General features: G+C 36.5%; 1 protein-coding gene across 1 annotated transcript in view; it reads left to right on the top strand.

The window, feature by feature from the left end:
• The window catches only part of Mical (Molecule interacting with CasL), a 624,164-nt gene extending 619,179 nt beyond the window's left edge, over window positions 1–4,985 (top strand). Inside the window, exon 27 of the mRNA XM_090389022.1 lies at window positions 4,815–4,985. Coding sequence (XP_090245148.1) covers window positions 4,815–4,893 — 79 coding nt within the window. The 3' untranslated portion in view covers window positions 4,894–4,985. The remainder of the gene's footprint in view (window positions 1–4,814) is intronic.
• Window positions 4,986–18,647: the final 13,662 nt, after the last annotated feature.

The following is an 18,647-nucleotide window of genomic DNA, read 5'->3' as shown; positions in this document are numbered from 1 at the left end:
CCCTGTTAAAGTTTGATAAACTTCTGGGCTCTGCTGGCCCACAGAATTCCTCATGCATGAATGTAGATGTGAAATACTCATTGTTTGTCAGCTACCTGAGCAGTAGCTGATAATCAATAGTCGAGCCATCAGTATCAAGTGGAACAATCTGATTCATCCCCTTCCTTCTGGAATTAACTTTGCTGTTTCTCTTTGCATCCTTTGCCAAAGTTTGTTTGTAATCTGTCTTCGCTGCCTAACCTCCTTTTTGACTTGATTTATACTGCCATATGCTTCCGTGTCGCCTGATAATTTATATGCATTCCATGCATTTTTCTTCTCTGCCACAAGTTTCATTAGTTCATCTGAGGCACCTCCATATCCAGGTGGGCAGGAGCAGCAGTGGGTAGCACACGCTTCTTGATTAGACCGGGGTTCGAGCCCATACCCACCAAATACGGAGGATGCGGAAAGGTCAGGGAATAACCACCGCATATCCTCGGAGCTATATGGCCTTAGTTGCTAATGCTCCTAAAAACCAAATAACAATAACAAACAGTTCATCTGACATCATTTAGGCATAAACCTTAAACAATATTTCTTAGTTGGTATAAAAAGCTTACTAGATTCCCAGAATAATTTCTGGTAACATTTTAATAATAAGAATAATTTCTTGCTATTGGTAACATCATTAGTTTGTCTCACTATATAGAATTTAAAACTGTCTGAGACTGCCATAGTCACCTTTATGAAAACAAAAACCCTTCCCTTTACACAACTTTGAGTAAATCCCACATCAGTACATAATCACTGCCACTTAGTGGTTCTTTTATCTGCAGATTTTTAATGCATGAATAATCACTTCTTTTAATCAGATCAAGAGTATTATCCTTCTAGAAAACAATCATCCAATAAATCAACAAAAGTCTTGCTAGTGTGCAAGTGACTAATCCACAAGTTCCAGTCAATATCTAGGAAGTTAAAATTCCCTATTATAAGACATTCTGGTTTAGTGGCCCACTCTGTTTCTCTGTATGGTTGTTCATTGTACTCATCAGGCCTATAACATACTCCTACACTCGATTTGGCTTTCCTAATGCTTATGTCACACTAAACTGAGACAAAATTGCACTGTCCACTCATGTCAACTGGATGCACTTCCTTAAATTTTACATTTCTTAACTAATGGCATAACTCCTCCTCCTCCCTTCTTTTCTGTACACACTCTACCCCCCCCCCCCCCCAATTCCAATTCTGCACTGCCTATGTCTGTCTGTCTGAGAATCAGTTGGGTATGTCTGTCTGTCTGAGAATCAGAAGATGTGGTGTCTGTCTGACACCACGTCTTCTCTGATATCCCAACACTATCCGCTTTTGATGTCTTGATCAGCACTTCAAATTCATCAAATTTATCTACATTCATCATATGGTCATACTTCTAGCATTGGTGTACATGTAAGCATACATGTACCTGTTCTTTCTCTTATTTACCCTAACACAGCCCATGTATTTACAGCAGGCCCCGTTATAACGCAGTTCGCTTTACGCTGATCCACTATAACGCTGTTCTTATATTATAACCCCTATCTGACTATAACGCTGTCACAGATCACTATAACGCTCTTTAACAGATTGCGTTTCATTTGATGGAGTCAATAGCTTGAAAATGAATAGCAAAATGGCAGTATAACGTTTCCCATGCCAACTTGAGAAATTTTCTCGCACACTAATTTAATTGCAGTACAGTGACTTCTTACGTAGTTCCGAGATCAACATTTTAAAAAATGATCAAGTATATTGCTTGTAATATTTGCGTTATATGCATTTATCTGAAGTCTAGTCATCACTCAGTACAGTATTAGACATCGTGTGAAACGGACAGTTTACTTGAACATTGTATCATAATTAATGCAACCAATGCAGTTACATTTTCAAAGAGTTAATAATGGACGATAAGAATGAAAAAGCAACAACGTCTGGGCGCAATACGAAGACTATAAATGTAAGAAAAAGACTGAATTTGAAAATTAAATTAGACGTTTTGAAGCGAATCGATTCCGGTCAAAGACAAACGGATGTGTGCCATAATTTAGGACTTGCAAGTTTAACTGTAAGAACAATTATAAAAAAAAAAAAATAAAGAATTAATTTTAGCAGCGGGAAAGATAGCTGTTCCACTGCAAGCAACTAGGGCTAGGCTGGCTATTAGGATTGAAATGGAAAGACTTTAACTAATTTTATTGAAGATAATATCCAATGCAGAATTCAGTTAAGTTAAATATTATTAAAGAGAGAGAGAGAGAGAGAGAGAGAGTAGCCAATATGATGATCTGAAGAAAACTCACCTAAAAAAAAATGTGGAACCATTTAAAACTAGTAAGGGCTGGTTGAATAGATTTAAAATCCAGGGAGAAGCCGCAAGTGCAGATCAAGGAGCCGAAACTTTCAAAAAATAACTTGTTAAAATTATTGAAGAGGGATATTGTGTGTTATACTTCTCAACAAGTTTCTAACATAGATGAAGCAGGACTTTTGTGGAAACGAATGCCTAAAAGAAGTTTCATATTGAAAAAAGAAAAAAACATGCCAGATTGCAAAGCGGCGAAGGATCGGTTGACTTTATTGTTGGGTGGTAACACTGCAGGGGATATAAAATTAATACCCCTTTTATTTTATTTGGAAGAGGGCCAAAGATCAACCCAAAATCGACACATTTTTCATGATTAAATTCATCAATTAAATTAAATCAATTAGATTCATGATTTTAATTGGAATTTTAAATTTAATTTTTATACGTAAGTAGTTACCACATAATTATATACGTATGTAATGCAGAATATTTTATATGTACAAATATTTGAATATTAAATATTTTGACCGACATTTGTGCATCTTTTCACTACCGTTTATTGTTGATTACGAAATATCCTATGGCACCGACCGAACTCACAAATTCATATGTTACCTTATGGGAATGCGGGGCTCGCTTAGCGTGGATTCACTTAGCGCTCTGTTTTTACGGAACGAATTATCAGCGTTAAGTGGGGGTCACCTGTACTTGTTCCATGATAACTCCCAGCAACTTGCTCTCTAGCTTCTGCTCTTTACAATAGAAGCAGTGCAAGAATCACTTCCAACTCTACCTGCGGCTACTGTTAATCTATTAGTTTGTTTGTTTGTTTGTTATTTGGTTTTTAGGAGCATTAGCAACTAAGGCCATATTGCCCCGGGAATATGCGGTGGTCATTCCCTGACCTTTCCGCATCCTCCGTATTTGGTGGTGATGGGCTCGAACCCCGGTCTAATCAAGAAGCGTGTGCTACACACTGCTGCTCCTTCCCACCTGGCTACGGAGGCGCCTATTAGTTTGTGAATCCCCCAAGACATCCAAAATGTTTTAATCAAGAATGACTTGGCCATAGTTTATATAGTCATAGAGAAAGCCTTTGGCATTTTGGCACCTTTCAAGACCTTCAAACCCTTAGACTCCAGATCAGTTTGCACTAATTCAGGGTTTTCTCTGAAATTGAATCTTTCAATTTCATTATCAGAGTACCCTTTCTTTATCTCTCTTCAAGAATATAAAGTCCTGTATGGGTCAGTCCTCAGTTCCACACTTTTCAGAGTGAATATATAGTATTACTTGAACTGCAACCAATATTGTTGAAGTTTAACTTTTTGCTGGTGATCTCACAATATCCAGTCATTCAAAGAACATATTACAACACTTATGCTTGCTTTTAAATGGAACATGGAAAAGAAAATATAAGTGTTGATGAAAACAACGCTGTTTACTTCTGTAAGAAGTGCAAGAAATATCTTTTTTTATTTGTGTGTGTGTGTGTGTGTGTGTGTGTGTGTGTGTGTGTGTGTGTGTGTGTGTGTGTGTGTGTGTGTGTGTGTGTGTGTGTGTGTGTGTGTGTGTGTGAGAATATATATCCAGAATTGTATTTTGATTTTACTAACATTATCATCAACAATATTAGATTTCTCTTCCTCATTAGATAATAAATGTAACTATGTAACTTTCCAAAACATATGCAGTATGTACAAACAGATTGTCTAAAGAAAAGAAGTTTCCTGAGAATATCCTCCAATATCACGTATGGGCAATAATATGTTTGTTACATCATCTGTATGAAATCAATCAATTTTGTTCCCTTTTGACATCAAGCTGCTGCAACATTGTTCCCTCCAGTGACAGACTTCTGCTCACTTTAGAAATGACATCATTATTTATGATCGTACCATTGTACTATGACAGATCATTATCTATAATGACTAATATTGTTTTTAATTGAATGACATTACCATCATCATCCATTCATTTAAAACGTATGACCCTGCTGTTACAGCTGTTTCAAGTCTTAGTGAATCCCTATCAGATAGCTGGCTGGTGGCAGCTATTAGTAACTTCCTCTTTTTTTTTTTTTTTTTTTTGTTAATTATTGGTGCATCAGCTTTTATGGCCATATTGCACCTCCCAAGGTGTTTTTTTTTTTTTTTTTTGCATTTTCTACTCTGATCCAAGCCCGAGGGAGGGTTTGAACCCACAACCTTTGGGTTGCCAGGCAGGAACTTTACTCACCGGCTAGCCTAGTCGGTGCAACTTTCTATTGAAACAGCAAATAGTGAGCATGAACTGAAGCCTCACCAGAAGGAACAAAGCTTCCCAAGCAGAAATATATTATACATTGAAGCAATTATTATTAAATTAGAAAAGTCCTATACATTTATGATGTTTATAATACTTGCTTCAGAATGTTTTATCTTTTTTTTTTTTTTTTTTTGCACTGCATAAAACTGTGAATATTTTCATTCATGTTTTTCTGTAGGGAGAAAGAAGAAGACAGAGACTTGGAGTCCAGAATGTTGGCCCAGGGTATCCAGCTATCTCCCATAGACAAAAGCTGAAAGAAAGAGGCAAAAATACAGGCTAAAAATTACAAATGTTCCCATTAGTGACTGGTGAAAGAAAGAAAGAAAAGAACTATTAAAAAAGTCTGAAGGTGAAGGAAGAAAAGAACTATTGAAAAGGTGAAGAAGAAAAAGAACTATTGAAAATGACTGAACAGCTGCTGTACAGTATATATATATATATATATGTATGTGTGTGTGTGTGTGGTCAAGTATTGCCCTTAAAAAACTTTGAGCTGCTCTCAAAAGATTCCTTTGGACTGCTTCAAGAATTCTTCATTCAAAGCAGACACAAAATCATTTTTAATGTTATGGGTTTGCTAATTATAGCCTGTTTATAGAGTTTTGTATTTTTATTAATGATAGTTTAATACTAAGGATGTTTTTCAAGTGAAAAAATGTTTTTTAAGACTCCATTTTTTTTTTAAGAACTCTCATTCAAATTGATTTCATACATTTACACTTAAATGATTTCAGTGAAACCCATTTTATAGTGTTCACCGATATGGACTTCTTATTTTGGGACAGCAGATTGCATATTTATATTTTATGATAATTCTCATTCTCTGTTTGCTGTTAAATAAGTCCCTTTATCATAAAGTTAATGCTATCTGTGCAATAATTGGATATTCTCGTTGGCCATTTCCTATTCATTATTGTGGCCATTCTGTTTGTTTAGGCCATTGTTTTCTTTTAAAATTATGAATAATAACAGCCTTGAATTTTTGTAGGGATTTGCTTTGTTGTACATTGTATATTTATTTTATTTATTTTATTGTATTATTTTATTTTTTTCTAAGTGTCATTTTGGTATTAATCACAGTTGAATCATAACTAACATAGATATATTGATTGGAATTTCTCAAAGGTTTAAAATTAATTTTGTTCCGTTTTTGTTAAAACACCTTTGTTCAATTGGATTATTTGGTAGATGGAGTGATGTGCTTCTGCCTGATTTGAAAATATTCAAAATCTTGACTGCAAGCTTTCTCAAGAGTATTGGAAAATTAAATTATCATATATTTTCTTAGCTTTTTTTTTTTTTTTTTTTTCAACCAGCAGGTATGTCCATTTATTTACAAGCCCAGTCACTCAGAACCTGAGAAGTAACAAACTTTTTTTTGTTTCTGGAAAAGTGTTTTTTTTATTATTTATTATGTTTTTTTTTATTGTTCTTATGGTGTACCAGTATTTCTTATTTTCTTATTGGATCTTTTACTTATTATATCTAACTTTTTTAAATTTTTTAATAAAAAATATTAATACTGAAAATGAAAAAAAGTTATAATCATAACATTTATATAAGTATAAAATTAATTTGTTAGTAACTAACAACAGCATTTCAGTTCAGTTGAACTGTTAGGAACATGATATTTAAAACTTATATGCTTACAATATTTTATTTCAAATAAATAAAGGAATAAACAGATAAATAATAATAGAAGCAACCCATTTTGCATCAACAATAATAACTCAGTTAAAAAAAAAAAACAGTAAAACAGTATCTACAACAAAACTTTGTTTCATCTTTGTTTAAAGATTACACAAAGAGAAACCACTTTCCAAAGTAGACACCACCACACCATCTACAAGGCAAGAGAATGTTGTCTTTAGAAAGATAGACAGCATCGTTAGTGGATAACCTTAAGTTAGAACAATTATTTAATGCACAATAAGAATGAAACCTGTAAGCTGCCAGGCAACACTATAAAGCACAAAAAGCTACAACAATGGTCATATGGAACTTGTGAGATAATTTCACTTTAACTTTAAGCTGTTACTTTAACAGTTTAATATTACTTCAAAAACAACTTGAATAAAACTGTATCTATGTTTAGATTAGTAGAGAAAGTTTAAGTCATTAATCTTTAACGAATGATTAAAGCACAACTTATTTTTGCAAGGCATCTGATATGGCCACATGGCTACTGCTAGGTTAAAAAAAAAACATTCCCAAATTGCATTTCCCTTGTGCAGTATATGCAGATCTTTTCTGTTGTTTTTTTTTTTATAGCTGTGACATAAAGAAATTCGTTTTTTTTTTTTTTTCTGTTTTTTTTTTTTTTTTGTTTATTTAATGTTAAAATAAGGTGTATGAGTACTAAGTATTTCTTATAATTTAGGATTCAGCAATTAATATAGATTGAAACACCCAAAGGCTATTTTCTTTTCAATTAAGATAAGATTCACTATGGCTGAGTGACAGTCCTAATATACACGTATAATTTTTAATGCTGGCAAATGTTTTTTTATTTTGTTTATTTATTTTTGTTTTATTTTATTTATTTTTTTTTTATTAGTGTGGATGTCTGTCTTTAGGCAATAAGCATAAACTATCATTAAAATTTAATTTTTTTTATGATTTCCTACTTGAACAATTATTTAACAAAGCAAATTGCATTTATTTTTATAGGAATAAATGAAATATAGCTACTGTTCAAATATTTTAAAATTAGCAAAGTCAGACAATAAAATTATTTGATAGAGCATTCCTTAAATTTCACTGCCCTGATATGAGCTAGATTATGATTTGCAAAACAGCCTTTTCTCATTCTTGAGCCCATATTTTATGTTCCTTATTTTTGTGGCATCCAAAACTACTGGTATAGAAGATAAGAAGATAACATGGTCTTTGGTCCGATTTTGCAACTTTTAAAGTATAATAGCATTAGTAGAGACATATGATGCAAGAAAGCAAGCTTATATATCATCAGTCAAAAAACATCTTCCCATTTCACTCCGAATGCTTGTCTAGTTCTGCCTTGAACTTATTTAAGTTGTCGACCTCCTCTGTGACAGATGGAAGTTTGTTCCAAATATTAACCACCCGCTGGCCAAAGGCAAATTTCTGCACATTTATTCTATGATTATCTTCCCCCAATTTGAATTTATGTCCTCTCAGGTGAATAATCTGACCACGAGGAAGAATCCCATCGGCATTGAACTTACTAAAACCATTCAAAGCCTTATACACCTCGATCAGATTGCCTCACAGGTGCCTAGTCTCCAAATACTGCAATTTGTAGGACTTAAACCTTTCTTTCTTTCTTGGTAACAGCAGCCCTTTGTTTACCAATCTCATTGCCCTTCTCTTTACCCATTCCAGCAGCTCTACATCCTATCTAAAATGAGGCCTCCAGACCTCATTTTAGAAAGGATACTGCAGGCCTCCAGACCTGAGGCTGCAGTATTCAAGGTGTGGCCTGACCATTAGATTATACAAGAGGACAGTCACCTCCTTATCCCTGCTAGCAAAATTCCTATATATCATTGACAAGACCACATGAGCTGTTCTGGCAGCCTGTCTGCAGTGTATGGCCATTACTGTCGTTAACAACCCTGCCAACCTTGGTATCATCTGCAAACTTGAACATTAACTATATACCTTCATCAGTATCATTGATAAATACAGAAAACAACAAGTGGCCCAATACGAAACCCTGGGGGGACTCCACTAATAACATTAGTCTTCGAACAGAAGTGTCCATTGATTACCACCATTCCCTTATCTATAGCAGCAACTTGCCCTTAATGCCATACTACTCCAATTTTTACAGTAGTCTTTCATGTGCAACAATATCAAAAGCTTTCCTAAAATCCAAATATATGATATTAGAATTATTTTTTGCATCCAGTTGTGACTATAGCATATATCCAATTAAATTTGTCAGCCAAAACTACCCCTTAATGTACCCATGCTGTGTCTGAACTATAACTGCAGTCTTGTCTAGATGATCCTGAAGTGCTTCTTTAACAAGTGACTCCATTATTTTCCCTGGAAAAGAAGTTAGACTAACAGGTCTGTAATTACTTGTCACCCTTTGATCCCCTTTTGTGAATTGGTGACACATTTGCACATCTCCAGTCCATTAGGATCTCCCCTGAGGCTAAGGAAGCTTTCATAATTATGGCTAAGATTTTTGCTTACTTCTTTGCTTGGTGCCTCCGTAGCCCAATTCGCAGGAGCAGCGGTGCGTAGCACACACTTCTTGATTAGACCGGGGTTCGAGCCCGTGACCACCAAATACGGAGAATGCGGAAAGGTCAGGGAATGACCACCGTATATCCCCGGAGCAATATGGCTTTAGTTGCTAATGCTCCTAAAAACCAAATAACAAACAAAACTTCTTTTGCTGCCTCCTTTAATATAACTGGATAGATCCCATCCATCCCAGGTGCCTTCTTTATGTTTAACTTCAACAATTTCTCCTCCACTTTACTCTCAGTTATGACAAGATCGCTTAACTCCCTGTTAGAGTTTGATAAACATATAGCATTCCCTTCCTTGAATAACTCCTCATGTGTGAATGTAGATGCAAAATACTCATTCAGTTTATCAGCTACCTGAGCATGATCATCAATAGTCAAACCATCTATATTAAGTGGACCAATCTGATTCATCCCTTTCCTTCTAGAGTTTACATAAGTAAAGAAATCTTTGCTATTTTTCTTTGCATCCTTTGTTAAATGTTTCTCGTAATCTACCTTTGCCTGCCTAACCTCCTTTGTGACTTGATTACAGACCAGCCTATATCTGCCACAGGCTTCTATGTCACCTGATAATTTATATGCATCCCATCCATTTCTCTTCTCTGCCACTAGCTTCATTAATTCATCTGCCAATCATTTAGGCTGAAACCTTGAACAGTATTTCTTAGTTGGTATGAAAAGCCTAGTACCCTCCAAGATTAAGTCCCTGGCAGCTTCCTATTTAGAATTCACCATTGGTAACATCATCAGTTGATCCCACTGTATAGAATTTAAAAACTGTCTGAGACCACTGTAGTCACCTTTATGAAAGCAAAAAGCCTTCTCTCAACCCCTGATAGTAGTTACATCTTTAAGTAAATTCAACATTAGTACACTGTGATCACTGCCATCTAGTGGTTTCTTTACTTGCAGATTCTTAATTCATGAGTAATCACTGCTGATAATCAGATCAAGAGTATTACTCCGTTTAGTTGCCTCTCAAACATGTTGCTGTAGAAAACTATCAACCAATAAATCCACAATAGTCTTACCAGTGTGTGAGTGACCAATCCACAAGTTCGAGTCAATATCTGGGAAGTTAAAATCCTCCATTATAAGACAATCTGATTTACTGGCCCATTCTATTTCTGTGTACAGTTTTTCATTGTACTCGTCAGAATCATTAGACCTATAACACACTCCCACTCTCGATTTTTCTTTCCCAGTGGTTATTTCACACCAAATTGACTCAACATTGCGCTGTTCACCAGTGTCAACTGAATGCACTGCTTAGATTTTGTTTGTTAACTAACAGCATAAACCCCACCTCTCTTCCTATCCTTTCTATACACTGTACTCCCAAAATTCAAATTCTCAATTCCTTATATCTATGTGACACCACGTTTCTGATATCCCAACAATATCCATCTTTGATATCTTAACCAGCACCCCAAATTCATCAAATTTATTTACTAAACTCCTTTGGTATACATTCAAGTATACATGCACCTGTTCTTACTCTTAGTTACCCTAACACAACCCATGTATTTATTTGTTCCATGATGACTCGCAGCAGTCCTGGAAATTCCCAGCACCTTGCTTTCCAGGCTGCTGTTCATTCCAATAGAAGCAGTGCAAGAATCATTTCCACCTCTATATGCGGCTGTTGTTAATCTATTAGCCTGTGAATCCCACCTCAAGCTAGCAATGTTCTGACCCACCTAACACTGCTTCAATAACATCAGCATCATAATGTGGGTGGAAGTTAGCATATTTTTAAAGGACTTTTTTGTTCCATATAATTACCACTTTTTTCCTTAATCCTGCAATGTCAGTTCTGCATTTGTGAGGTGTAACTAGAAAATAATGAGAGGGCATTAATTATTGATCAAAGATTTTCTGTACCTCCCTAAATATAGACACATTTTTGCTTGGTATAGTTTTTGATTTTTTTGAAAATGATAAATAAATAATTAAAATTTAAATAAAAAGTATAACAAAAAGTGGTGGGCTGTACCTGCTGGGGTGATCATACTCTGTGGGTACAGCCCACCCCTTTTGTTCTACTTTTAACTTGTGGTAATACTGGCATGGGAAACTGCTAATGATGCTACAAAATGTAGAATTGTGTTTGTTTCTAGTTCAAGTTATTTATAACACACTGCTACATAATCTCTAATGATTGTCAATGGTTTCTAATAGTCACAAACGACATCTTTTTGAAAGATTCATTTGTTTGAAATATTCATTACTAATTTTGAGTAATAAACACAGAAAGCAATAATTACTCACAATAGAGAGTTAACAATGTGCACAATGTTCCAATTTCTTGTTCTTCACAGGCCTGCCAAATTTGAAATTGATTTTAAAAATTTGTGACTGAAGGTGAATATAGTGAAATGTCATTTGTGTGTTTGTTATGATGATGAATGCATTGGGGAATGAAAATTTATTTTTGTTATATCAAAATTTTAATTAACCAAACATATACTGGAATACTCAAAGTTTTGTATAAAAAAAAAATTTTTAAAGATGAACATTTAATTTATTTTTTAAAAAAATCAATTTTTTTTTTTTTTTTTTGGAATGCTTTATGAAACATTGTCCAGAATGTCTTGTGTAGACATTAAAAAGTACTGAAAATGCATTTCTGTGTTGTTTGGTATTTTAGAAGCTTAATGGACATTTTCTTCATTGTCGTTGTTGTCTCCTTCACCATCTTCCTTTACTTCCTTTCTAGGCACATTGTTTCTTTCATTTAAGATTTCTGAGATAGGTTTGTTTGTTCTCTTTAAAAGTAATTGCATTGCTATTGATATTGACAGTCTTCCAGTTGAACTTCAGCATTCAATTTTTGAAACAGATATTGCCAATTGTTAGCCATTTTGTGATCTTGTTCAATATTAAAGTCTGTTGTGCTCTCATCCTGTGGGACTATTCTGGCTTTGTGTAAATAGTTTATAATTGTAGATAGATGCTTACAGAATTCCAGCTTATACTAAATATTTGCATTGCCTTCAAAATATTTGTTTGTATTACATCCAGTGGAAATGCTAACTGGCATCTTCTAACTGAATTTAATGTACTTCAGCATTTTGTATAATTCCTTGATTCGTGACTGCAAAATCAAAGTGAAATTTGACAGCAGAAATTCAACTTTGATGAATTTCTGGTACCAGTGGTCATGGAATGGGCTTATGGGCTGCACAATTGTCAATCAGGAGCAATATTTTTCATTTGTTAGCATGTTGTTCTAGTGAAAAAATCCAATTAGAAAAAATAATACCAACTATATCCATGCTTTTGAAATGTTTTGGTACTTGTAGGGGAAATGAAGAACATTTTTGAAACACCTCGGGTTTTGTATATTATGATAGCTAATGGCACCAGTTTATTTTTTTTACACAGCTACAAACCAAATTTGTAGACATAGAATTTTAAGCCTTTTCTTTGAATTTTTGTCCACTTTACATATCATGCCTTTAAATGCAAATATTTTTGTTTGGTGTTAACTAGGACTTACAATACTGAGATTCCGGGATTGTGAATGCTGTGATCCCGGTCATTTTTTTCGGGTGTTCAAATCCCGGTATTCATACTAATTTAAAAAATAATTATCATGATTTATTCCCATAAAGGTTATAGAATCGACAACAATAAATCATTAATACTGCTGAATTTGCAAATTATGAATTATTGTACACAGTACAAATGCAACGGAAACCTGAAAATGTCGTGAAACTGTAAGACATAAAATCTTACAAACATATTTCTCTTAGTAAGTATAGTGTGTGTGTGTGGAAGTAAAGCACTTAATGAAAACATCATTACGGCAATATTTCCATTAGTGGCAGTAGACCAATTAAGGAATATGGTGAACAATGGTACGGCAGGTGTGAAAGGGTTAAAATTAAAAGCTTCCGAACAATAGTTTAATCCCTCTATTACGCCGCTACTTGAGGAGGCGACGCTTACTGCATTTTGGGAAAGGGTGTCGGTATGGAGCAGTTCAAAGGTATTGTGAACAGGTGACCTTGAGGTAAAAGATGAAAGCGTTTCATTGTGTGGGAAAAATATTCTGTTTTGCCCACCAAAGGAAGAATAGTAAATTTAAAGAATAATACCATGATTGGGGTCAGGTTTAAATTAATTTTTTATATGCAAGCTTATGTGCAAACCCCAGACGGGTTTGCACATAAGCTTGCATATGAAAAAGTAGTACAAGGGGCGATTGTAACTTTCAATAAATAAAGAAATGAGAAGGAAATAAATAAGATGCTCGCACCAAAAGAGAGGTTGGTGGTTGATGTTCGGGGGGGGGGGGGGTCGCAGACTTCCAGTGGTAGTTCTGGGTTCAGTTCAGATCCTGTTCTGGGAGTGTCCAGCTGTAGTGAAGGGTTTCGCTGGGCATGTTCCTGTGCTAGAAGTTAATCCGGAAGTTGAATAACAAGCCAATCAGATGGTACCCTGGCTTCTACTACTGCTGTGGTAATTTCCTTCAGTATTAACAGAGAACTGTTCTCGAAATCCCGAAATAAGACAGTACTGGAAGAGCTATACAGCAGAATTCAACTAAGAAGAGTTAGTTAGTTATTTGGTTTTTAGGAGCATTAGCAACTAAGGCCATATTGCTCCAAGATATGGGGTGGTCATTCCCTGACCTTTCCGCATCCTCCATATTTGGTGGTGACGGGCTCGAACCCCAGTCTAATCAAGAAGCATGTGCCAACTAAGAAGAGAGAGAGAGAGGGACATCCCACACTCTGTAGTTGGAACTCGCACAAAGGAATCCCACCGTGAAAGAGAAGGAAGGTAAGTCTCCTGAACTGTGTTGTTTTGGAAATGGTACTTAGATAAAGTGGGAGATTATTTTAGAGTAAGGTTGACGTTGAAAAAACACAAGAAATAGGGAAATATTTAGTATTGTATTGTGTTGGTTTATTGGTTGAAGTTATAAAGAAAATTGATATTGTTAGCATTAAGTTAGCAACTTATTGATTGCTGTTGTGAAGAGAATTGATATTGGTGATTAAGAGATATGAGGAAGTGATTAAGATTGAATTAGTTTAGTGTTTGAAGCTGTAGAGAGAGTTGAGATTGTTAATTGAGAGAAATTTTATGGAAATGATAGCATGTATTAACAGATTAAATGAGAAAAATTAATAGATTAGATGTAAATGAACAACAATTATATATTGTAAGTAGATTTGTATGATAAATAACTTTTGTTTTATATTTGTGCCATTTCTCTTGAGAAACTGACAGCTCACATATAATATATATATATATATATATATATAATATATATGCTCGTGTGAGGGGTGGGATATCCCTCAGCTCCTTGAAATTCTCATTTTTTAACGAAGTCAGGTAGCTTGTGGGGCTTAGTGCTTGGGGGAGCTGCTGTACGAAAATCATAACAATGGCCACTGACGGCGATACTAAGTTACAAGGCAATAAAAATTAATAAATAAATAACCCCCCCCCCACACACAACTTAGATTTGGTTTCCTCACCAAGTTTAACTGTCAATCCCTTTTTTTGGTTAATATGGATATAGTGCTATAAAAATTCAAAAAGGAAATATTTTTATTTTTGATAAAAAGGAAATAAGATTTTTTGAAGATGAGGGAATAAGGGGTTTTTTTTTTTGTTTTTTTTTATGTGAACCCCAAACACGAGAGGTATTAGAACCTATAGTACTTAGTACCGTGCTTGGGTTGGAGGTTGAGAAGACGAAAGAAGATATTTGTTGACATTGGACTTGAACTTCTGTAGATTGTAATTTTCAGGAAATGCGTATGAAGGAAGGTTGTTCCAGAAAACGGCAGTTGAATGAATAAATGAGGAAGATGAAAAGTTGGTTCTGTGGGTTTGAAGTTGGATAGTAAATGGATGTTGGCTGGTGGCAGCACGTGTTCGGACTGTTTTGAAAGAGAGAGCGTGAATTATAGAAGCAGATTCAGAAGAACAGTGCCTATGGAAGTATCTGTAGAAGAGGCATGCAGCAGAAACAGTACGTCTATGAGAAAGCGAGTGGAGAGACTCTGTTAGAGATGAATCATCAATTAACCTAACTGCCCTCTTCTGAATGGAATCAAGAAGCCTGAGAGAGGTTTTGGGGGCACCACCCCCAGACGTGGGAACAATATTCCATGGCAGGGCGGATTTGCGATTTATACAGAGTGAGCAGCTGTTTGGAAGAAAAGTAACGCCGAGAGCGAAAGAGAAAACCAAGTTTTTTAGATGCAGAGGAAGCAATATTTGTAATGTGCTTGTGCCAAGAGAGATTACAAGTCAGGTTAATCCCCAAAAGAGATATATCATTATGCCTAGAAATTGGAGTGTCACTAAAGATAAGCATAGGAGCAGAAGAATCCTTTTTGCAAGATATAAGACAAGATTGAGTTTTAGAAGGGTTGAAATCAACTAAGTTGTCTTTGCCCCCACTGAAGAATTACCTGAAGATCGGCATTTAAGGAATTGGTAGCAGATTTTCGAGAAGTTGAAGCTGATTGAGCAGGACAAGGTTTCTCAAAATGGAAAGTGGAATGCAATGTGCTATCATCGGCAAAACTGTGGATAGGATTTCCAGTCAATGGAAGAAGGTCATTCATATACAAGAGGAAAAGAGTCGGGGAAAGAACTGAACCCTGGGGGACACCGGCATTAGTGGAGAAGTTACAAGACAGAGAGCCATCTACCATCACTCTCAGTGTGCGATCAGAGAGAAAACTGGATAACCAATTACTAAAAACAGTTGGCAAACCATAAGATGGAAGCTTGTTTAGAAGACCTTTATGCCAAACACGATCAAAAGCCTTTGAGGTGTCAAGAGCAACTACTTGTGTTTCACCGAACCTTTCCATTGAATTAGTCCATAAATGGGTAACATAAGCCAGAATATCACCAGTGGATCGACACTGACGGAATCCATACTGGCGATCGTTGATCAGACGGAAGGTTTCTAGGTAGTTTAAGAGTTGGCGGTTAATTGATTTCTCCATTACTTTAGAAAGAGTAGAAGTAATTGCAATGGGACGATAATTGGATGGGAGGGATTTGTCACCCTTTTTTAGGAACTGGCTGGATATGAGCAAATTTCCAAGCAGAAGGAAAAACACCTTTGGAATAAGAAAGTGAAAAAAGGCGGCAAAGAATAGGAGTAAGTTCAGGAGCACAGGTTTTGAGAACAAGTGGAGAAATACCATCAGGACCTGAAGCTTTCTTAGCATCAAGATTCATGAAAATCCTTCTGATATCCTTTTGACGGAAGACCACAGGAGGCATTGAATGGAGCGTGTTGGGAATGGTGGGAGGTCTTTTACCAAGATCATTAATACATGAGCTGGAAGAAAAATGGGATGCTAGCAGGTCAGTGTTATCCTTGGCTGAAGTGACAACAGAACCATCTGGTTTGGACAGAGGTGGGAGCAGAGATGAGCAAAAGTTGCGGCCAATAGCTTTGGCAAGAGACCAGAATGCTCGGCTACTATTAAGTTTTCTACTCTTAGCCTGTTCAAACTCTAGTTTGGACTGATTAATAACTGCTTTACAATTGTTGCGAGCTTTGGTGTAGGCAGAAAATGAAACTGAAGAATTAGAAACAAGCCAATTACGATATGCAACATTCTTCTCTTCAACTGAACAGCCTTAGCACATTTATTGGAAAACCAATAAATAAACCAATAGATAAAGGACGAGATTTTAAAGTGGAGTGTGGGATACAGGATTCCATTCCTGCAAGAATAATTTCACTGACAGGATCTGATCAAACGTTGACATCAGAAGTTTTGAAACAGTAAACCGACCAAGGAAAAGAAGTCTCGCAGGTCAACCCATTTTGCATTCTTGTAATGCCAAACAACACGAGGTTGGGAATAGCCATGAGATAAAGGTTCCATTGGAGAAGAGACAATCACTAAGTTGTGATCTGAAGTGACTAAAGGACCTCTCACTTCGACCGTGTACTTAGAAGGGTTGTTTGTGAGAAAAAGATCAAGCGTATTGGCTGTATAATTAGGATTGTCCGGTATTCTTGTAGGCTGGGCTTTTTTTGTGCGGTATGCAACGGTACGGCGTACTGGCACCTTTTTTACAGCGTGCCAGCACGGGTGACACGCCTGGCACGCAGTCGGTGTCAGCCATGCCAGCTGCTTCCATCTATTAAGGTGATCACGTGACACTGGGCGGGGTCAGCACCCGTCAATCACGGCCATATTGCTAGCAGTCTGGAAGGGGTACCCGTTTCTGAATCTCGACCAAAACTTCATTATGAAAATATTTTTACTTATTTTTTTACTTGGTACTTATTGTATTTTTACATTTTACTTATTATTTTTTATTTATTAAATAATTTTATGCTTAATAAAATGTAAGTTAATAAAATTAATGGTCGAGATTCAGTATCGGATATAGCGTACCAACTGCTAGCGATGCGGCCATGATTGACGGGTGCTGACTCCGTCCAGTGTCACGTGATCCTTAACAGACGGAAGCAGGTGGCATGGCTGACACCCACTGCATGCCAGCCGTGCTGGCACGGAATTTTTCTTGATAGCAAAGAATGAGTGCCAGCACTTATTTTGTTACAAAAAAAGCACAGTTTGTAGGTAAATGAACAATCTGTGCTAGGTCATTAGTAATTGCAAAAACCTCAGCATCTCGACCTGCTGGGTCAGTGTGTGACTAGAAAACGAAAGCCAGCTGGAGTTGTGAACATTAAAATCACCAAGGAAAATTACCTCACTGTTAGGAAAGTTGGACTGGAGAAAGTCAAAGAGCTCCAAGTGATTAGTGGAGTTGGGAGAACAGTAGAGACAACAGATGAATTTGACACAATGAGGTAGAGAGATTTTAAGCCAGAGGAGATTCCAAATTGCCAAGTCTCTGACAGCAAATATCAGAACGGACATATGCACAAGTACCACCTTTGAGGTGAAAGGAATCATGCAGCGAATAATTTGGGCATCTGAGATGAGCAGTAGTTGAATCAACTGATAACTGAGATTCTGTCAGAAAAAGTACATGGGGTTTGGCAGACTGCAAGTGGAAATGGACATCGTTGAGATAAGAATTGAGACCACATATATTTGTGAAATGAATTAGGAAGTTCTTGGGAGGTTTAGATCTTTTCGCAGATAAGCTTGCTCTATTAGTTTGACAATTCGTGGTGTATTCAATAGTAAGAAAAAGTGGGTGGGACATGCTGTATGAAGTAACGAAAGTTTTGGATATGGCGTACACGTGGTAAGAATATACCCAGATCCTTGATATAGCATGGCCTCGACAATGCTCCCCGCATACACACTACTCGGACTCGCTCCAGCCACTATCTGGTAGAGTAGAGGTAGCAAGATTATACACTAGCTGATCCGGAAGCCTCCTAGAGAGTTACCAATTGGTTCGGTCCAGTGTACTGACTAGCGGCCGGCCTGCGAACACCGTTTTAGAGCTGTACCCTCGAAATGTAAGGAATATTGGATCTCGCCACGACGTTCATCATAACCTCAAAAGTCATCAATCATACTGCACGATGGAAGAGATAGGGAAGGGTTGACCGGAACTTAGCTTTAGAGACTAAACATGAGCTCCACCACTTCAAGCCTCCAATAAGCAAAGTGGTGGTATTTCACCGGTTGATGAGAGTCATCTACCACCTAGTACTGCCTGGTAACATTGAGGGGGCGGCGTTCCTCCATGTGGTGTGGGTGCCACACTTCGACCCCTCAACACCTGGGTGGTCCCCCACCATGTACTATTGCATGGAGCTTATACCCAGG

This window comes from Mastigoproctus giganteus, chromosome 14 (assembly GCF_048544385.1).
Source record: "Mastigoproctus giganteus isolate SK-2022 chromosome 14, ASM4854438v1, whole genome shotgun sequence".
Classification (NCBI taxonomy): Eukaryota; Metazoa; Arthropoda; class Arachnida; order Uropygi; family Thelyphonidae; genus Mastigoproctus; species Mastigoproctus giganteus.
The sequence above is the reverse complement of the archived record's forward strand: the minus strand, read 5'-3'. Positions and strand labels throughout refer to the sequence as shown.